Source organism: Drechmeria coniospora, chromosome 01, assembly GCF_001625195.1.
Source record: "Drechmeria coniospora strain ARSEF 6962 chromosome 01, whole genome shotgun sequence".
In the NCBI taxonomy this organism is placed as follows: Eukaryota; Fungi; Ascomycota; class Sordariomycetes; order Hypocreales; family Ophiocordycipitaceae; genus Drechmeria; species Drechmeria coniospora.
Window position 1 is genome coordinate 9,075,290 of NC_054389.1, and position 20,804 is coordinate 9,096,093.

General features: G+C 56.6%; 7 protein-coding genes across 7 annotated transcripts; 4 read left to right on the plus strand and 3 right to left on the minus strand.

Moving 5' to 3' along the window:
* Nucleotides 1–85: 85 nt before the first annotated feature.
* Nucleotides 86–1,628, minus strand: DCS_02399 (ubiquinol-cytochrome-c reductase complex core protein 2; the record flags this gene model as incomplete). The annotated part of the gene is made up of 4 exons (XM_040799726.1): nucleotides 86–181; nucleotides 245–1,089; nucleotides 1,142–1,316; nucleotides 1,341–1,628. 4 exons carry the CDS (start codon nucleotides 1,626–1,628, stop codon nucleotides 86–88), a joined length of 1,404 nt encoding a protein of 467 aa, XP_040660609.1.
* Nucleotides 1,629–2,314: 686 nt separating this feature from the next.
* DCS_02400 (RNA polymerase III subunit RPC82) lies at nucleotides 2,315–4,414 on the plus strand (the record flags this gene model as incomplete). The annotated part of the gene is made up of 4 exons (XM_040799727.1): nucleotides 2,315–2,323; nucleotides 2,380–2,442; nucleotides 2,523–3,218; nucleotides 3,269–4,414. The coding sequence occupies 4 exons, from the start codon at nucleotides 2,315–2,317 to the stop codon at nucleotides 4,412–4,414; spliced, it is 1,914 nt and encodes a 637-aa protein (XP_040660610.1).
* A 1,106-nt stretch (nucleotides 4,415–5,520) lies between these two features.
* Nucleotides 5,521–6,840, plus strand: DCS_02401 (uncharacterized protein; the record flags this gene model as incomplete). The annotated part of the gene is made up of 6 exons (XM_040799728.1): nucleotides 5,521–5,691; nucleotides 5,750–5,791; nucleotides 5,889–6,136; nucleotides 6,195–6,372; nucleotides 6,434–6,688; nucleotides 6,754–6,840. The coding sequence occupies 6 exons, from the start codon at nucleotides 5,521–5,523 to the stop codon at nucleotides 6,838–6,840; spliced, it is 981 nt and encodes a 326-aa protein (XP_040660611.1).
* A 1,163-nt stretch (nucleotides 6,841–8,003) lies between these two features.
* Nucleotides 8,004–13,913, plus strand: DCS_02402 (uncharacterized protein; the record flags this gene model as incomplete). The annotated part of the gene is made up of 2 exons (XM_040799729.1): nucleotides 8,004–8,107; nucleotides 8,246–13,913. The coding sequence occupies 2 exons, from the start codon at nucleotides 8,004–8,006 to the stop codon at nucleotides 13,911–13,913; spliced, it is 5,772 nt and encodes a 1,923-aa protein (XP_040660612.1).
* Nucleotides 13,914–15,436: 1,523 nt separating this feature from the next.
* On the minus strand, nucleotides 15,437–17,068 carry DCS_02403 (37S ribosomal protein S5; the record flags this gene model as incomplete). The annotated part of the gene is made up of 2 exons (XM_040799730.1): nucleotides 15,437–15,657; nucleotides 15,775–17,068. 2 exons carry the CDS (start codon nucleotides 17,066–17,068, stop codon nucleotides 15,437–15,439), a joined length of 1,515 nt encoding a protein of 504 aa, XP_040660613.1.
* A 1,294-nt stretch (nucleotides 17,069–18,362) lies between these two features.
* DCS_02404 (uncharacterized protein) lies at nucleotides 18,363–18,596 on the plus strand (the record flags this gene model as incomplete). Its single annotated transcript, XM_040799731.1, has 1 exon — nucleotides 18,363–18,596. One exon carries the CDS (start codon nucleotides 18,363–18,365, stop codon nucleotides 18,594–18,596), a length of 234 nt encoding a protein of 77 aa, XP_040660614.1.
* A 283-nt stretch (nucleotides 18,597–18,879) lies between these two features.
* DCS_02405 (uncharacterized protein) lies at nucleotides 18,880–20,530 on the minus strand (the record flags this gene model as incomplete). The annotated part of the gene is made up of 4 exons (XM_040799732.1): nucleotides 18,880–19,602; nucleotides 19,652–20,215; nucleotides 20,266–20,417; nucleotides 20,509–20,530. 4 exons carry the CDS (start codon nucleotides 20,528–20,530, stop codon nucleotides 18,880–18,882), a joined length of 1,461 nt encoding a protein of 486 aa, XP_040660615.1.
* Nucleotides 20,531–20,804: the final 274 nt, after the last annotated feature.

Sequence of the window (20,804 nt, forward strand, 5' to 3'; positions counted from 1 at the left end):
TCCGTTTATTCACGAACACATCATCCACAGCTCTAGACGACTTCGATTTGTTGGTACAAGTTCCATACGCCCTTATCAACCTCAACTACACCCGCAGACCGATCTCGTCAGCATACGGCAGCACAAACAGGTCACCGACAGTCGAGACAGTAGCCTTTCCATCCAAGAGAGCCTTGGCGGTCTAAACAGAAAGTTAGCAACCACTGGTTTGCATAAGGAACGGGCGTAGAGAAGGAGGCCTTACAGTCTTCAGCTTTTCGGCAGTGACGGAGTCAATGCCCTTGGCCAGAGCAGTGAGATCGGACAGGTTTCCGTTGCTGACAAGGGATGATCCGGCAAGGAGCATGCTGGGTCCACGCAGTTGCGAATGCTCCAACGCCTCAAACTTGGCGTTGGCAATTGCCCTGGTGACATCGTCTTTGGTAACTGAGCCATCGGCCACGCGCTTCAGGGCCTCGGCAGTGTCCTCGGCAGCCTTGCGGACGGAGGCGGCAGGGCCGGAGATTTGAACGGCGAGGAGGCCAGCGTCAGAGTAGGCCAGGTTGGAGGAGGAGATGGAGAGGCCAGCAGATCCAGCGGTGGCCTTGGAGACCAGGCTGAAGCCTGGAGACCACTTGATGGTAGGTTTGCCGCCCAAGAGGGACGCAAGGACGGCAATCTCGGGCTTCGAGCCCTTGCTGTCGGAGCCGGGGAAGGCGATTACCATCGAGTTTCCACCGGCATGGTTCGTCCGCTGCTCACCGCCATGATACTTGGACGTCTCGATCTTGAGGCTCTGGCCACTCTGCGATGTAGCCGGGACATCCTTGAAGAACTGACCGAGCCACTTCGAAAGGGACTCGGAAGAGGCACCATCAGCCACGACGGCAATGTTGGGTCTCGCATAGACGACGTCGGCGTAGCTGGCAATGTACTCCTCGTTCAGGTACTTCTGATAGGGGGTCGACAACGAAGGATAGACAGGGGCACCGAGACCGGTATGGAAAGCGACGGCGTGGGCATTGTCGAGGGCCAGAGCCTGAACGTCGGCGTTGGCGGCGGCCTGCTTGAGCTGCAGAACCCTCTCGACCTCCTCGTGAAATTCATGAGCTGCATGAACGTCAGTGGCACTCCTTGCTTGTATCGCAACGGCGATGCTCACTCGTATACTTCGTCATGGACACCACCTCGGCCAACAGCTCGGTAAAGTACGGCAGGTCCTCACGGAGAAAGCTGGCCTCGAGAACGAGAGCCTCTCGGGTATGCGACGCCGACAATTGACCGCCAAGAAGCTCAGATTCGCGCGTAATACGCAGGGCGGATCGTCGTTGGGTGTTCTACGCCGGTTCGGATTAGCGCACGGGTCGCCTCAAGGTGAGCGGTTGACCTGCCTTGAAGGCAAACTCCTCAAGACCGATGGTCAGGCCAGGCAGCGGCTGGAAGCGGGTACCGGCTTTGGCCACAATGGCAAGCTTCGTCGTAGGGCCATGGGTGTCTCGGGAAGCAACCTTGAGGCCAGAGACGTCCGAGGTCTCGAAGGCACCTGTGGAAGCAACGGCAGCGAAGCCACGGCGCTGCAGGGACTGGACGCTGCAGGGTCGCCGAGCGGCTTGCTGGGCAGTTCTCGCAAAGGAGGTTCTCGGGATCATTGTCGAGGATGGTGACGTAGACGATTGTCGGTCCTTCGGCCGTCGTGTGAAGCAATTGGTCTCTGCAGTCGTGCCTCGTCAAACCAGCTCCCCTAATTTTCAGGCTTCGGTCATCCTGGAGGCATAATCACGTGATTTCTGATTGGCTGGAGGCCGAAGGTGCAAGTACATGTACATGAACTTTCTCAGGTCGACATCGGGTATCTCGACGAACCATGGAACAGGAAAATGTACTCCGTACTCCGCAAGTACTTGGTAATATAGGGAAAAGTACCGTACAGTAAGTACTGCACATGCTCCTCGTACGCCTACTCTTAAGTACCAGTACTCCGTACAGTAATACAAGTATCCATCAAGAAGTAGTTGTACTTGTACATGTACTCCTACACTTTCCTGTAGCATTATTTACTTTGCAGTACGGAGTACGGAGTACGGAGGAAGAAGTACTTCTTTTGCAAGCTCTTGACACCACCACAAAATTTCTATCAAGGCGCTAAGGTGGGATTTCACTATTGTCGATTTCGCCAACGGATTCCTCAGTCTATTCGTCGCTGCGCCTCGCAACAACATCCGCATCTTTTTCCCTTAATCAAGGGACCATCCATTTCTCTTTCGACGTTCAATGACGGCCCGGTAGTATTTGTGGAAGCTCTAGAGATAGTGAGAGGATCTCTAGGAGCATTGCAATGCTTGTTGTCAGTCACACTTAAACTGCCCAGCCGGCGATGTTGCTAACCTGCAGGCGGCCCAGACCAAACATGCCGCCGAGCTTTGTGCTCTCCTAGTCAATGACCTCTTTGGAGAGCTTCCTTCGGTGCGTTCTGTCGCACTCTGTGACCCGGCAGCACCGTGTCTCTCCCTCGTGCACGACGCTGATTTCAAGGCTCTAAACAGCGAATCTTGGTGGCGCTCTTCACCAAAGGGCGTTCCAATATCACACAGCTGGCGCGACATACGTCTCTCGATCCAAGAATTCTACGAAACGGCCTTGGCGTCTTGGCCCAGCACAACCTTCTCTACCACTACACCGACCCGGACACGAATGTTACTAGCTACGAAGCCAACCCCGACTCCTGCTACAACCTCGTCCGATCTGGGAAGATCGCCGAGGTCATCGACAGCCAGTATGGAACTGCAGAGCGCAATCTAGTCCAGACTCTTATCATGTTGGGCAACGCTAGAGTCGCAGACCTCACCCACGCATTCACATCACGAACGACCAGGCCGACAAACGGGACGCATGATCCCAACTCGGGCTTGATCGAGTCTGAAGATTACTTGAATACGGTACTGTCTCGTCTGATACAAGCCGAGATTGTGGAAACGGTTCGGCTTGATAGCTTTCGAAGCCTCGCAGAGGTGTATCGCGAGATGGATGCAGACGTCAACAGGACAGCGCCCGGAGAAAAGGCGACGAAAAATAAGGTGGAGAACCATGCTCTCCTTGTGGACCGCTTTCGAGACTTTCGGGATCAGAGCAAGTCATTGAAACGCCAGCTTGACCGATTCAACGGCCCGGTATCCAAGCGAAGAAAGCTTCAAAACGGCGCCTCGCATGCTGATTCGTTTTCGGACAGCGCGCCGCTCGACGTAAGAGTACCCTGCCGGCGTTGCATCAACCTCCTGCTGATTCATTCTAGCCCAACATCATCGTTCGGGTCAACTACGAGAAGTGTTTGGTCCAGCTACGAAACCAGCGACTAGCGGAATTTGCCGCCGACGCGCTCGGCGAGGTCACGGGGCAAGTCTACCGCGCTCTGCTGGAGATGTTGACGACCCAGCTCTCAAGATGCCAGCCAGATCCGCTGATCGGCGACCAAACCGGTGGTCAACAGCAGGTGGCGGTGACGTCGGTCGAGATCCTGGAGCACCTTGATGAAATCGTCGAGGTCCAGAACGGCATTGGCAAGGCACCGAAGGAGAAGATCGACTTTCAGAGCGCGGAAAAGGTCAAGGCTACGCCCCTCGACTACGAAAGCGATTCGGACGATTCAGACAGCGCGCAGGCCCCTCCGAGGAGAGGGCCGGCCACCGTCCATGACGAGTCCGAGTCAGACGACGAGGTTGTCGAGCGAGCCCAGCCACGAACCGCACAACAGGCCAATGGCGTGGCGCGATCGAGGGTGAAGTTTGAAGACGAAGAGTCTCATGGCAGCCGCCTGGACCAGATGCGGCAACACTTGCTGCTGCTTGCGGAGAGCAGGCATCGTTTCGTTCGGCACTGCGGCACGCACGGGCGAGGTCAATGGACAGTCGACTTTGGTCAGCTGATGGAGAGCCTTCGCGAAGCTGAGATGGATGCATACATTGAGCATTCCTTTGGGCGCCACGGGCTTCGGCTGACCCGAATTCTTCGCGAAAAGGGGAAGTTGGACGAGAAGATGCTGCCTTCGGCCGCTCTGATGAAGAAGTCGGACGTGCAGGGGAAGATGCTCGCGATGCAGATGGCCGGCCTCGTGGATGTGCAGGAGGTTCCGAAAGATAACAGCAGGCTGGCCAATCGCACCCTTTTCTTCTGGTTTTTTGACGGCGAGCGGACGCAGTCACAACTCCTGGACGACATATACAAGGCCATGCTTCGGTGCCTGCAGACACTGCAGGTGGAGCGGCACAAGGAACGAAACATCCTTGCCTTTGTGGAGCGAAAGGACGTGAAGGGCAAGGAGGAAGAGGTGATGACGGCGGAGCATTACAACAAGTACACGCGGCATCTGGAGGAGCAGAAGAAGCTTCTGGGGCAGGTCATGCGGCTGGACGACATGGCTGCCATCTTCAGGGACTATTGATTGACATTGGCGCCATGTCATGTTGTGCCTCGTTTAGATGAGCGTCAATACGAATTGCATCCTGGTCAACCTGCAGCTGTGCACTGAATAGGTAAAAATAGCTTGTTCAACTGCTCGAGTCTCCTGATATATTTTCAACGTGCCGGTTGGATTGTTTCCGAGGCCCTTCACAACGGAACCGCAGATGCGCGTCTGCCCACGTCATTATGTCACCAACCTGGAAACATGTCTTGATGCACTCACCTGCATGGAGAATAAAATGCGCCTGGGGTCTTGCCAATTTTTTTTGCCGCTCGTGATTCTCATCATACTAGGACCTACTCAGTACACTACGTATCTATTGGATTGTCGTATATGTAGGTATTTATGTTCTCCGATTCAGAGGATGTTCATGCACGCATACAAATATTTACAGCACATATAGAGTAGCAGTTTAAGTACAGGTAGTAGGTATTAGGGAGTACGCTGTACGGAGTACTACTTGTATAGTAGTACGTACTTGTACAGTACAAGCTATTCATGTACTTAAATGTACAGAGCACCGCAAGTATATTTGTACCTACAAGTACTTACTGTGAGTAGGATATTAAGTAGTAATACTCCGTACATAAGTATTCTGTTGAAGTATTGAGTGTGCCGATCAGGAGTACGTGTATTAGTCATGCAAAAGTCTGTGCCGCTGAACATCCAAGACTGTACTTACTTAGGCCGATTCAGGATTAATGACGGTGAGTGCAATAGTAATAATCTTTCGCATCCTAGATAGTGTCTTCCAGAAGGGGTAAACTCATGTCAGTGGTGCCTGGCCCACACTATTCCACACGCCGAGATCGGTACCGTACCTGGTGAAATTTAGGGGTTGTCGATTTGTGCAGGACGTTAGCGTGTGCGGGCCACAGGAACAGACCAATTTTTGAGCAGCCCAGCCGCCTTGGCACCTTGCATTTTCAGAGCGGCCATCACCCAAGCAGGAAACGGACCAGTAGAAACCATCGAAAAAAAAACACAGGTTCAAGATTGACAATCATCATCAGCGACATCGTCACCAACATCATCGGCAACCTCCCGACCATATCACGTTCAATTTTCCAGCTAGCATCGTCGTGATGTCTCCCCCGGCCGCGGCAAGTGGTGTGGAGAGGGAGTCGAATCTGGCTCGACTCCTGGGTTCGGGTAAGAGAGCTGGATTGAGCATCTGGGCCAAGAACGCTGCGCTGGTGCTGACGCTGGAGGGAACAGGCTCTGCAGGAATCGCCGAGCTCGCCATCTTCCACCCTGTACGTTGCCGCGACGTCGATAATCTCTGCCAGCCATTGCTCACACTGCGTCTTCAAGGTGGACACGATTGCGAAGCGTTTGATGAGCAACCAGACACGAGTAAGCGAACAGCCGACACCCATCCACCCACAACCCCCGGCCGGATTCGCAATTCTCGTGTGCAGGGAGCAACGGAACTAAGGAACCATCTCCGTAGGTTGCCAACGCCAGCCAGCTCAACCAAGTCATCTTCAAGGATAAGGCTAGTGCCCCCCTGGGCCGCAAATTCATCTCGCTCTTCCCCGGCCTGGGCTACGCCGCGGGCTACAAGGTCCTTCAGAGAATATACAAGTACGGCGGTCAGCCCGTCGCGCGCGATTACCTATCCAAGCACTATGGAAAGGACTTTGAGTCGGCATTTGGAAAGAAGACGGGCAAGGCGATCATGCACTCGACAGCCGGCAGGTGAGACTTTTTCCATGATGATGGTTGGCCTCCTCGAGCTTTTGCTAATATTTCGCAGCTTGATCGGCATTGGAGAGATTGTTCTGCTGCCCCTTGACGTGCTGAAGATCAAGCGTCAGACGAACCCCGAGGCTTTCAAGGGCCGAGGCGTCTTCAAGATCGTCGCCGACGAGGGCTTCGGCCTCTACCGAGGATGGGGCTGGACCGCAGCCAGAAACGCGCCCGGATCGTTTGCCGTACGCTTGCCCGAGTCGATGCTACCCCCCGATGATGATGTGAGAGCTAACAGCGGAGCAGCTCTTCGGAGGCTCTGCCTTTGCCAAGGAATACCTCTTCCACCTGGAGGATTACAACAAGGCCTCGTGGTTCCAGAACTTTGTGGCTTCGATTGCCGGCGCATCGGCCTCGCTCGTCGTGTCGGCACCCCTGGACGTGATCAAGACGCGCATTCAGAACCGCAATTTCGACAACCCCGAGAGTGGATTCCGCATCTTGAGCAACATGGCTCGGAAGGAGGGCTTCTCCAGCTTCTTCAAGGGCCTTGTTCCCAAGGTACGACACGATGGAGGGGCGCACCGGATTATTGGGACCTTTTGCTGACGATGGTCTCCTCGCAGCTGCTCATGACCGGCCCGAAGCTGGTGTTCTCATTCTGGCTCGCTCAAACGCTTATCCCGGCTTTCGACGCCGCTTTCAAACGGTGACGGAATGACGTGTTTCGATAACAATACTTTTCTTATAGAAGGAACTGCGCGACAAGTGCAAGAGACGGAACGGACTGATTGAGCGGGAAGGTGATGGGGGCATATGATGTCGATGAACATTTTGCCCGTAGTAAACACTCCGCTCTTGTAGGGACGGTACAGACGTAGCGACATGGGATTTGTACATAGACGATGTGCCAGGTTGAAGGCAGCTTTCGGGTGGTTGGTCGCACGACGGCCGTATACAGTTTCGTGTCGGTTCGAAGTAGTACGAGTAGGCTATATTAATACCGGCACATACATGCTATGCAGCTTCCGACTGCTTGTTGCATCTATTCGTGTCGTTTGTACGCACTTGCAGCGCGGGTGGTGCACATGTTGAAATCTACTTGCAGCAACGTGCATACTAATAGTAGTTACGACTTTTCGGACCTACAGTACTGTAGTAGTTACTAGTACTAGGCATATCGTGTCGTGCAGAACTTACAAGTACGAGCATGTTCGTTTACGATAATCGCACCGTACAAATAGAGGCACTGTAATTAGGCTGGCTAGCAGGAGGTTCAGGTTAGGGAGGGATAAGGCAAGCCTTGTCCACAGTAGCACAATGATGTGCACTAGCGAGTGCAAGTGATGGATCGATGTGCCGCAACAATCGTGTCATTGGCCCGTGGTCGCGCGTTGCCCCGACAACCGGGAGCCAACACAGTTGACAATGCAATGTCAGAAGGACAACAGACGACGAGCAGAGGCAATCGAGCCCAACGAGCTTTTCTGTACGAGCGACTGAATAAGTACCCTACTACTAATAGACTACTACTAGTAGAGCAGCAAGCAGCTCGAATTTTCATCCACGGCTTTCCATCATCTCGATGCAAGTTTGAACAATTGTTGCCAGGCTCAAGGCCCGCTCCCCACGCAGCAGATTAAATTACGATTGCACTTGTACAGAGTACAGATACAGGCTACGATTCCCGCCATTAGCCGCTGCCCCTCCGGAGACGTCACTGGAAGAGCTACGTACCTACCAACGTAACATTGGTAGGGGAGCTACTACTGTGCATAGGTACTCGCTCACGCAGGGTGCGGCAGCCGCATTCTTTCCCTCCCTCTTCCATTCCATCCGCCCTCGCTTTCGCAGCGATTCCATCTCTAAAACCAGCATGCCGAATAATATCGAGCGAGATTCGTCTCGCGAGGGGGACAGAATGCTCAAACATCAACACTCCATCTCATCCGACCAAGGCAGCCGAGCGTTGATTCCCATGTATGTGCGTCCCCGTATCCGCCCTCCCTCTCTCACCCGCCCTCGGAAGCAACGCTCTCGGGCGTCTCGCAACAAAAAAACCGATGCTAGTCGGCACATGCAAGTACATGAATGCCCCTAACCGTTGACATTCTGCAGGTGGGACAGCTCAGATCCCGAACGTGCACCTCCGCCGTTGCCCCTGAACCCACAGTCACCGAGCTTCTCCTCGCGGACGGGCACCAGCACCGCCATCCAGTCGGCCCATGCTGCCTTGAGCGAGCGTGCGCGGGACAGCGTGGCGCTCGTGCCAAGCCTGGCCAAGCGAGTCCACGACGGATCGCCCGAGAAGACGGTGATGAGGGCCTCGTCGCACCGTCGCATGCAGTCGCTGCAGCCGGGGGGCACCGTTCGTGATTTGAGCCTCATGATCGAGGGCGGACGGAGCACCCCTGGCTCGCCGGTACGGGCAAACGACCGACCCTCGACCCCGACACATATGCAAACCCACCTGAGGGAGAGTGCCCTCGAGCCTCGACGCAGGGACAGCGAGACGGCAGTGCCTGGCCTCGGACCGACCGTGGCGCCTGTCATCCGGCCCTCCGTACGACGACCGCCTCCCCAGAGCATACTGGGCGAAAACACGCCACCTCAGTCGTCCACCATGTTGGCGTTGCAAGCGATGGGCAGCCAGCAGCCATTGAGGGAGGGAGATGCGTCCCTCTCCAACGTCGCCAACGCTGCGCTGTCCGCCCAAGGTCCCCACACGCTCGAGGGCCTGTCTGGACAGATCCTGAGCCTCACCGTCATTGCCCAGACGCTGCAGAAAGAGCTGTCGCAGCTGAGCCGGCGCAGCCGCGACAACGCGACGGATTTGATGAGCCTCAAGGAAGCGACAAACACGAGAGACGAAGACATACGGAGGAGCCTGCGCGATTTCATCGGAACCTGGAGCGACGCCTCGAGCAGAATTCCCTCGCGCGAGCAGTATGGTGGGCTTTTCATCGACAACAAGCCGCACTCGACGTCCCCCAACGCGCCGGGGTTCCAACTTCCGCGGATACCGTCCCCCAAGAGCTTCGTCGAGTCCATCGACTGCCGGTCCATGAGCACGCCGTCCCTGTCGGGCGTCGACGGATCAGCCTCCCATGCCATCCTCGACAAGATTCTGCGCAGTCTCGGAACCAAGGAAGGGCAAGAATCGCTGGCCGGACTCTTGCACGAGCTGTCCGATAAGATGTCGGGAATGGCGACGGCGACCATGGTCGAGGAGCTGGTGCAGTACGTTCGCGAGCAGCCCAAGTCAGCCATCGTCACCGAGGTTGTCCCCACTCGATCTCGCGGCGAAGGCGGCGAGGAGATGGAGATGGCCTGTTGCCCACCTGACGGCAGGTCCATGAAGGACAAGACGGAACGCCTGCTGCAGAGCGGCGACGACAGGACATTGCTGGCCGTACCCTCAAGTCGAGGAGCTGATCTCCTGAACGAAGACCTCATCAAAATAATTCGCTCCGTCAAGGACAGCGTCACCCAGGGCGGTGGGCTGACGGCCGAGGTCAAGGCCCTTGTCCGCGAGCTCCGCGGTGAAGTCTTGGGTATGGGCCGTGAACTAGGCAAGCGACTCGAAAGTATGGACGTCAAGTCTTTTGATGAAACGGACATCCCTAGCAAGGACGACGTGTCACGAGTCATCGACGAAGGTCTCGAGCAGATGAAGGAACAACTCAACAACGTGCTGCGCGAGCACCGCCGCCAGTCCCAGGCCTCAGCTCAGTCGCAAAAGCCTATGGTCGACTATCAGGAGATCTACAACGCCATGAGGGCGGCCCTGAGGGACAACGAAGCCTCTCGAGGCGACGACATGCCCGACCTCCGCCGCGAGGACGTCATCGAAGCCGTGCGAGATGCTTGGGAAAACTACAAGCCCGAGATTGAAGTGCAGCAGCTTGGCCTTGAGCGCGACGAGGTCCTCACCGTCCTCAAGGAAGGCATACAGGAGTACATGCCTCGCGACGAGCAGGAGACGCCGGCCGGCGCCACGAGAGACGAGGTATTCCAGGCCGTCGTCGAGGGGCTGAAGCACTTCGTCCCGCCACGGATTGACACGCCCGCCAACATCTCGAGGGACGAAATCATCGAAGCAGTCCGTGACTGCTTGGAGGAGTTTGAGTTTCCCGTCGCCGCCTCCGCCGTCGGCCACGAAATGACGCATGAGGACATGGTGCATGCCGTGAGGGAAGGGCTCGAAGGGCTCGATCTTCCCCGGGCCGATGCCCTCGGCGCCCACGCCGCCGACCACGAGGAAGTCCTGTCTCGCCTTGGCGACGTGACGGAGTACATGAAGCTCGAGTTCAAGGCAGTCTCGGAAGAGGCGAAACAGAACGTCGCCGCCAACGGACGAGACACGGAGCAGCTCCTGGATGCCACCAAGGATGGCTTGGAAAACCTGCGCGTGGCCATTGAGAGCTACGTTGACCGCGCTACCGGTGTCGCCGGACAGGAAGAATTCATGGCCTCGCTCTCGCGAACGGTGGAGGAACTCAAGGAGGACCTCTCTCTTGCCGTTTCCGAGGCCAACGACAGCTCGCGAGAGCAACTTCAGACCGAGCTCGAGGGCCTGCGAGACGTCGTACACTCCTCCATGGTGCCCGCCGCGTCACCGACTCCCGGCGGCAGCAGCCAGGAAGTGCTCGAGGCTCTGCACAACGGCCTCAGCAACCTCCGACAGGAAATCCTTCGACCCCGGCCCGAGACGAGCGAAATCCTCGACGCCATTCACGACGGACTGAACGATCTCCGGGCGGGCATCGACAGGGTGACAAACAGACCTGTCGACCTCACGGCCAACGACGAAATCCTCGACGCGCTCAGGTCGGGCCTCGACTCTGTCAAGTCGGACATCGAGACGCTTCGCGATGGCAGCAATGACAGGGCCGTGGCGGCCGTCAGCAACATCGCACCTGAGCAGGCCATCATCCCCGTGGACACGGTGAAGCGGGACGACATCAAGAAGCTCGAAATCCTCATCACCCAGCTTCGAATCAAGGTCGAGGCGATGGAGCCCAATACGGAGAGCGAGAGCTTGCACAAGAGCGACCTATCACATCTCGAGGACATGCTTCAAAGCGTGCGAGAGGGTGTCGAGGAGCTCTCCTCCCGAGAACCACCGTCGGCGGCGGCGAACGAAGAGAGCGCTCGCGCGATCCCTCTACACGCCGATGCGGCAACCAAGGAAGATATGGAGGCGATCGAGACGATCCTGCGCAACACCAAGGCGCGCCTGGAGGATCTGTTCGACGGCGAGCAGGTTGTCCGCAAGGAGCACCTCGACTCGGTAGAAGCACTGGCTCACGAGACGAGGGAAACCGTAGGCTCCATGGCCGATCAGCTTGACGTCATCTCGCACAAGGTAGACCTCACAGCTCTCGAGACCCTCCTCGCCAACCTTCGGGTCGGACTTGGCGAGCTGAAAGAGCGGGTGGAAAGGGGCTTCACGGATGACGACGGGGCCACAAAGACAGACGTCGAGGCAGTCGAAACGGTCGTTCTCGAAATCAAGACTGCCTTTGATGCATTGGCGGCCACCGACTTCGCCTCACTATCAAGCAAGGACGACGTGTCCAGTCTCGAGGCAATGGTCAAGGAGGTGAAGGAGAAGCTCGAGGAACACGCGGAATCGTCGACGAAGGCGCTCGACGACCGGCAAGCCGAGATCGTCGGCGTCGCCGACCGCGTGACCGACGTCAAGAGCTTCCTCCAGGAGTTCCAAGAGACTGTCAAGGACAAGCTCGACTCGGGCTCCACCGGCGTTGGGGCACTCGGCACGCTCCTCGAGACGATGGGCGAGAAGATGGACAAGAACGGAACCGTCGGCCAAGACCTCAAGGAGATGCTGGGTACGATGAAGCTGCAGCTCGAGGAGTCCAAGGAAGTCGTCGTCGGCGCTCGGCTCGAGTCCAACGAGAAGCTCCAAGAGGCGACGGAGTGCATCGGGACGAAATTCGACGACAAGATGACGCAGCTCATCGCGAAGTACGACGAGTTCAAGGAAGCGATGGATGAGAAGGCGGCGGCCGGGGAAGCCCGTGATCTCGAGACGGAAGCAGCTGTGGTCGGAACCAAGGCGGTGGCGGACGAACTGAAGCTTCTCATCGACACGCTAGGCTCGACCGTGACCGACTCGCTCGAGAAGATGGAGGAAGCGTCCAAAACGGTGTTCAGCAAGGTCGAAGACCTCGCCAGCCGTGCGGACGAGAGGTATACGGATGGAAAGTCGGAGCACCAGCAGACGAGGGATCAGATGCAGCAGACGGCGAGCATGGTAGAGGGTCTGCAGGGTGACGTCAAGGAGTTCCAGCCCCAGATTCTCGAGGCCGTCAAGGACATCCTGCTTCTCGTCGGCGAGCATTTCGAGCACTCCAAGGCATCGACGACGGAGCTCCAGGACAGGATTGTGGAGTCGAAGGTGCCGGAGCAGCCGATGTTGCCTCCTCCGGAGAAATACGACGACTCGGAAGTGCAGGAGAAGCTGAACCAGCTGGTGGAGCAAAGGTACGACGACAGTGAGGTGCGGGAGACGCTCGGCAAGCTTATGGAGAACCGGTACGACGACTCGGTGCTGCGAGAGAAGATCGACAGGCTCGCCGAGGACAAGTACGACGACGGCGGCGTACACGAGAAGCTCGACAGCATCGTCGACCACAACGCGTCGGCGGCGCAGGCCTTGAGCCAGCTGGCGACGCTCGACAAGGTGCACCAGTCGGTGGTGAATACGGCGACGGAGATATCCGAGTTCCTCCGCCACCAGAGCCAGCGCATCGCGGACGAGCACGAGGACCGAGAGCAGACGCTGCAGGAAACGGCTGTCGCGCTCGAGCGAAACCTCGCGGAGAAAGAGCAGGCGGAGGCGTCGGTGTCCAGTCTCAGGGAGGAGGAGGAGAGGCTCCGGAAAAGCGTGCTGACGTTGCGGACGGAGCAGGAGAGCCTCATCCGACAGAAGACGCGGCTCACGGGCGACGTCTCCTCACTCGAGACGGCGATGCGCCTTCGAAAGGAGGCGCTGGCGGACATGGAGCACCGGGCCGAGAGGCTGGAGCGTCGGATCGTGGACGGCGTCATGGACCACTCGCGCGTTCTTCTCATGTCCAAGAGCGGCAAGGAGCGCGACAGGATGAGCCGGAAGCGGGTCAGGAAGGCGGCCGGCGACGAGGTCGAGGCGATGAACAAGCCCCGGCCTTCGGCGGTGGTCAACATGGCGCTCGTGGCGAAGCGAAACCTCGCGTCGCCGACGGCGCTGAACGGAGCGTCCCGTCGAATCGCCTCCCTGAGCCAGATGAACAATGGCACACCCTCCAGCGGGGTCAAGCGGAGCCAGAGCGTGAGGACGGCGGCGGGCATGCACACGATACGGAAGAGCACCTGGGGTGGCGGTCTCGCTAAGGCCTTGGACGTCGAGGACAAGGAGAACGCGGGCGTAAGGGAGACGGTGGAGGAGCTCGAGGAGCCCACGACACCTCGACCGTGGCACGACGGTGGTGTCAGCAGCCAGTTCGCGAGCGACTTCGCGACTGAGGAAGCGACGGTGGTCGACTCCATCGTCGATGCCGACGATGACGGTGACGGCGACAACCACAGCGAAACCGACACGCTACGTCGGAGCAGCGCCGGCACGACGGTTCTCACCTCGACGAGCTCGGGCCGCTACACGGAATCCGAGACCGGCTACAGCGCGTACGACGACGAGGGCAGCGTGTACAGCGACTACAGCGAGAGCGTCGTCGGCGTCGAGGCTGGCGGTGAAAACGGCGTCGTCGTGTACGGACAGTAGTTGACCGTGCCTCTTGCGTGACAGGGTACGCGCCGATGCAAGTCCACTCGTGGTTTGTGGCAAAGCAGAGTTGAGCAGCGGAGAGTCAGAGACGGTGCGATATGAGGTGCCTATATGGGATTCTGGATCAAGATGGGTTCCATGAGAGTTCCCGAACGCCTGCACCGACGTTTCATTTTCTCCCTGTTTCCTTCCGCTCTTCCTGCTGGCTGTTCCTTTTGTTGTTTACCGTCAAGTACGACCAACAGTTTTATAATGTGGAGGATATTCACTACCAAGTACTTGGCAATGCTACATATATTCATTCAAGCGTCGCTGTTTCAGCGTTTTTGCGTTCTTAGTCAGTGAGGTGAAGGTTTCGAGCCAATATGAATGTGGGCGTGAAGTAATACTTACGGAGTACGGAGTATTACTTACTGTACAAATTCCATGCTTTACACTACAGTATGGGTGCATCACTCTGTTATGTACAGAGTACTCCGTACCAGTAGCAGGGGTACTTGTGAGCGCAAATTCACGTACATGTACGGAGTATTATATACAATATGTTCTGTATACTAGATGTAAGTAATTGTGCTAGGCTATTATGTGGTGGGGCCACGCCACACTGCACCCACGAGAAGTTCCCCCACTATCATGATGGCAACGTGCATCGCGACATGCCCATCATTTGATTTCATCACCTTGAATTGCCATTGATCAGCATAGCATCCCGTTCTACCTCCAACCATCCAGTCTGTATTCTTTCTATCAGTCAACCAGTCATGGAGCACAGCAGCACAAACGCGAGCGCAAGCACAGGCAACCTACTCTCACCACCGGAACTCTCACCTCTCGAGCAGGATGTATTGGACGAGTACGAACGACTCGCGAACAACATGAAAGAGGTTCCGTCATCCCCCCCCCCCCCACCCACAAGATATGAAAGAATGACGAATGTGTTGCTGACGCACTCGGATTGTAAAGCTCGCCAACGTGCTCGACGCGCTTGCATCCCGTCCAACAACCGAGGTGCTCGACGGGCTGCGTGCGCTCGAACGCCAGACAAGTCTCGCGTTTACACTTCTCAAGGCGAGCGTTTATAGCATTGTCCTGCAGCAAGAGATTGACTGGGGTGCCGCCGGCGAGAGACAATGAGGGCGCGGGTCATGTTGATCATGATGGACGAGGCGGACGAGCATGTGGCCGGGCTTGCGTGAAAGTTGCCTTGCAGAGGACAGGGGAAGCATCAATAGACGAAATGACATGATTGATACCCATATAGTTGCCGGACAACAATAAAATATAAATTGTCGACAACCGACAGACGGAAGGACGGCATCTCTTGACATGGCATGGCCTTTCGCCATATTGATTTTCTCTTGTTTCTTTTTTGCGCCAACGCTTCGCAGGAGACGAGAGACCCGTCTTCTTCGAATGTACACTACATATACATGCAACCGAACCAATGTCGGCTGCCGCCCATGCGCTCTTCGCGGACGAGTCTAGTCTAGGCATCCGTCGTGGCCGTTGTCTGATCGAGCTTAGTATACAGCGCCTCCGTAATACACCTTTCTCACATCCACCATCTTCTTGCCACGGCCGATGGCAATCTCCTCCGGATCTGGCTGGTTCATGAGCGCATCGTACGTCGCCTTGACCGAGTTCATCGGGTTCTTCGACCGCGGCATGCGCGCCGCGATGTCGTGCAGGCCCGCTGCCCGGCACATTTCGAAGATGCGATGGGGGCAACGAAGGCCAAATCCTGTGATGGAGAGAGACAAACGGTCAGAATCGCTTCGCCGCAGAGAACAGGGTGAACAAAAGGGCAGGAGAAGGGGTTATGAATAAGAAACGAGCCGAGTATAGCGCGGGTACGCACCAGGTGGCCGGGCAAAGAGCTCGACGACGGTGCCCGACACCTTGGCCTTGGGGTTCCCGTAGACGGTCCGGTCCTCGTACCGACGGATCGGCTTCATGTTTCGAATCGCCAGCAGCTGGGCCGTCTCGGCGGCGAGCCCGGCCTCGGTCGACTTGGCGATGCCGAGCCCCAGCCGGCCGTTGCCGTTGCCCGCAATGGCGACGACCGATGTGCTCCGGACCTTGCCCAGACGCGTCTGGTTCGAGACCCAGCGGGTGACGAGGACCTTTCGGTATATGGACTGAATGTCCTTCAGGCTCATGCCCGTGAGCCGCTTGATCTCCTGGTAGTGGCCCGCGTCGTCCTGGCCCTCGTCCTCGGGGTCCACGGCCGACTTGTAGAGACCCTCGACGCCGGGTACCTTGCCCAGCTCGACGGCCTCGGCCGAGTACGCGCGGCTGATGCCCGCAGGCCCGTCATCCAGCAGCTCCAGGTTCGTAGGACCGGCCTCGGCCTCGTCCCCAAGCGCCGACAACTTGTCGAGTTCCGTTTTCCACTCAGCGTCGACGGCCTCGTCGAGCTTCGTCGCCTGGGCGTGCGTCATGAGATCCGACTCGGACGCAGCCGCATCAGCCTCCCCGCCGTCGTCCTCGACGAGGTACCGCTTGAGCAGTTCGGGGTCCTTCTCCATGTCTTCGAGCTCGTCGTGCGTGAGGTCGATGAAGTCCCGCCCGTTGCTCTCCTTCACCCTCCGCAGGGCGCGGACCATGGCTCGCGTGAGCTGATCCGTCGTCTTCTTGTCCGTCAACTTGGCCATCTTCATGCCGTAGTTGTCGACCCAGTCGTTGTGATTCAGCCACTGCGGCTGCTTCGGCGTCACTTCCACCTCGGGCTTGAGGTCGTACCTCGGATCGAGGACGGTGTAGTCCTCCATGTAGTTGGGTTGGTAGGGGTCGTCACGAAGACGCCCCTGGAAGATGAGATCGTCAGGGTCGACGGCCATCTCGCCTGCTTGGATCGCCTCGATCTGCTCGGCCGTGTACTTTTTTCGGAGCGCGTCCAAGTCGTCCTTGCTAAACTCGGCGAACTTCTCTTGTCGGTACTTGGAGAGGGTCGAGGGATTGAGCAGTCCCATCTCCTCGGCCGTGACATTTCGAAACCGTGACCGCCGCTTCGGACGGGGGGCCGAGCTGTGGAAAGGAGAGCGTTGGCTGACGACGGCTGGTGGTGGTGCTGCCGTCGCCGCGGCCATCCGCGAGCGCGTCGAGGCGAGGCAGCGGCCGAGAAGGCTACGCGCCGGGCGTGCGACGCTCATGACCGCCAAGCTGCCTTCCCCAAGAAGTTCGAGCAGGAAAGCCGGAGCGGATTGGTCGGTGGACGCGATGTCGTGGAAATGCTGCAGCTCACAACGAGCTCGAGATTTTTCTGGGGCCAGACCGCCCAGATAGTTCGGGCATCGGCGTCAAGCTGGACCCTGGTCAGTACCTTCCCGTATTACACGTGATGCATCACGTGACATTATACCGAAGGCCTCAATAGCATGGTCAGTCCGTACACAACTTTTCATCGTTTGGATGAACATCTTTGGGCATTGTTACCTATGTGTGCAATCAGCGAGACATTACGAATACTGAATAATTCTGCTGCCGTGTGCGCCATCCCTCCACCTCCAAGTACAGTATGTGTCTCGACGCCGTCGACTCTCGTGCGCGTCGCAAACCATCACGCAATTCTGGTCGGTGCTCGGCCTTCATTTTGGCACTTGACTCTGCTTGATCCATCATTCCATGAATATTGGATCCGCCAAAATCAGGCAAGAAACGTCTCAGGGCGGCCTCAGATGACTGGGCAGGGGGCGGGGCCGGTGCGCATCAAGGATCATGGAGTACAAATATGTACTCGCACAAGACCAGTATACTATACACACTCGCCCACGCATACATGTATCCGCATGCACGGAGTAGTGCACTCCGTACTTCGCAGTATGTAGAGGTAAGTATGAATATGTTCAGTAACTATTACTCCATACTCGTGCGAAATATATTACATCGACGACAGGGGGCCGGGGGGGCAGCGCTTAGGTGTACATCGCTTACACCCTCAACGGAGCTTACGCGGTTCTTGCATGTACAGTACTCGAGACCGACTGACCCCTAGCACGGTCACTCACGCACTCCTCCTCACGCAACTCGTCCCCCCCCCCTCCTCACCAGCGTACTAATAAACAACGACTCCCTTCTGCACTCGTTTCAAAGCCCTTGTCTCCCGCTCGGCTCTGCGTCATCATTTTCCTCCTCCATCCATCTTCACAGGGCACCCATTTAGCCAGTAGTCCCCTCTCGCCTTTCTCCTCGTCCCCTCATTCCATTGTTGGGGTCTGGTATAGTCAGACGACTCTTTGCCGCTGCTGGACGCTCGTAATCAAACCCATTTATAGTTCGTATTGCTACCGTACTTCAAACGCATATCCCGTCGACTATCTGCTCGAACCCCGTCCATAACTCGTCTTCATCACCTCTCGTCCGGACCTCACCCCCACTACCTGCTGCTGCTGCTGCTGCTGCTCTACTTTCACGCTCAAAACGACGGCCTTGGACATCGGATTCGCCATGCCCAACTTTGACTGGCTCAAGGCTGTTGGGGCCACAAACGAGGCCGTCGCCGTCCTCAACGACCAGCCCCAACTTTTCGTCACCCTTATTCTCGTCATTGTTGGTCTTATCATCCAGTGTCTCGTTATCTGGTATATACATTTTGCCACCCTCAAGCCCGAGCAGAAGAAGAAGAAGGAGAAGAAAAAGGATGGCTCCAAGGACAAGGGCAAGTCGGTCGCCCGGAAATAAAAAATTACTGCGGGCTGCGCAACTCTGCGGTGTACACTAGACCACAATCGCCATGACAATCACCATGACAAACACCATTACAATCATGCCGAGCCAACGGACCCCAATGACCATAAAACCAACGCGAAATCATCCTCGCCACCGGGGGCTCCGGCGTACATCACATTGCGACGATTTCCCTCAACTTGGCTGGCGGAATCAGCACGAGCCCTCCACCGCCCCCAACCTGCCGACCTCACGTCCCAACAGCGACATCGATACCCAGGCTCATATCGTGGTTCTGTCATACTCCGTTTGGATACATACATTGATCAACTGTCGTATAGATGGCGGGGTACGCAAATGGCAATTCGTTTCCAGCTTTTTCTGGAATATATCCAACGTCGACATTCATAAAAGTTGCTTCCGGCGTGTGTGAATGCTCGAGGTGGTGGTACGGTTGACTGGGAACAAAGTCTGCCGCTCGTTGCTGATGATTGGAAATCTCTTGCGAAACTGGACTATCATAGGACTCGCTTGAGAAGCTTGACTGTGATTCGGAAGCACTCGAGCAAAAGGATGGTGGGTGGCTGTGATCAACAAAAGCGTTCGCAAGGGCTGAGCCCGGCGAAGAGTCTTGTTCCAGAAACATTCCATGCTCATTTTCTCCGAAGTATGTAACCAATGTTGGCAAGCCAGTGCCGATCTGGGGCCATTCGAATCCCGTCTCGCTCGCTGCGTCATGCGGGGATACCTCAGACGCTCGTGGAACTGTCATATGCTTCTTGGGGAGTGGTGGTGGCTTGATTGTCGATACGATGACGACCCAAAAACTTCGTTCGATGGACCTCGTAATGCGCTCTGCGGTTGGTGTGAAAATCGGGTTCATGTCCCCTCCCTCCACCGCTCCTGTGCCTGTCTCTAGTAATGCTGCCATCTTTTGCCTCAGAATAGGTGACTCTGCATTCCGCATTCGAGCTAGAGATGTAGCGATAATGGGCAGGAATTTCGCGCGATCGGAAACAGCCTGCGCAGCCAGTAAGTAAGCTCATGAAGCACCTGCTTGGCGAGCTTACCGTCAGGTAAGGGACGTGGAATACTCCCGGAGCCAGGGAAATAAGTGAACAGTGTGGATTGCTCTCAAGGACTGTGACTCCTCTGTGCTGCCCTTTGTGTCCCGACACGAGCATGCTCAGGGATGCATGAACCAATATTTGGACATTGTTGGGGCTCGGCCCTCGCCTAAACAGCGCCGAATGGATTGCGTCCTTCTTGTCGTCGTGATTAAAGTTCATGATCAGACAGAAATTGTCGATTGCCTGGCGGTCAGATGGTGCAAGAGCCTGGAAGAAGGAGTCGTCCTCCTCGGAAGCCATGTCGAAGTGCTTTCCCTCTGCCTTGGCATCCTGGCATGCGACTTTTCGTTTCTTTCGCTCTCGGTGGTCTCCGTTTGATTGATGGTTCCTCGCCGATACATTTATGGAGCATTGCAACGATCGAAATTCGGCTGTAAGGGCTCCGGAGGGCGCGACCAGAGCAGAGGAGAGATCGTTGTGCTGCATGGAAAATACCAATCCCGAGGGCGACTGCGTCAGCGCATCACCGCAGTACTGTAGCTGACATCCTAGACGATCCCATATCTGCGACGGTCAGAAACCCATCAACACCTTTCCGTGTCAAGCCCACATACCGTACAGCTTTGTACCATTTCGACCAATCGAGATGCCTCTTTGGCTTCCTGCATAGGTTCGCCTTCGGCAGTGAAGGTAACAATGAAGTGACAGAACCCGGTGCGGCGTGTCCATAGATGATTCATCTTGACAAACCCCAAAAGTTCGTTCCCTGTAGTCAGGCAGCAGCAGTTCAATGAACCAGGCAGGTCGAGCAAAAGAGAGGCTTCGAGAACAAGCTCCATGTCCTCCGTCCTACTCACCAAATGGAGGGTTGGAAGACATACTGTCGTGTGCGGCATGCTCCGAGCTTGCGGATGGTTTGGTCTGATAAAGATGAATGAATAAATATACCTATATATATGTACGTATGTATGCATGCATGCAGGTATATGTATATAATACTCGGTGGGAGAGAGCGCGGCAGTGGGCAATGTGATGCTGTCGTGTCTTGTGCGCGATTGCAGTCCATGTGCCAGGTACCCAACCCAGTGCTGCTGGTGTGATGGCATATGCTGAGTGACCCTCGTTTCTGACGAAGCAGGCACGGAAAAACAGC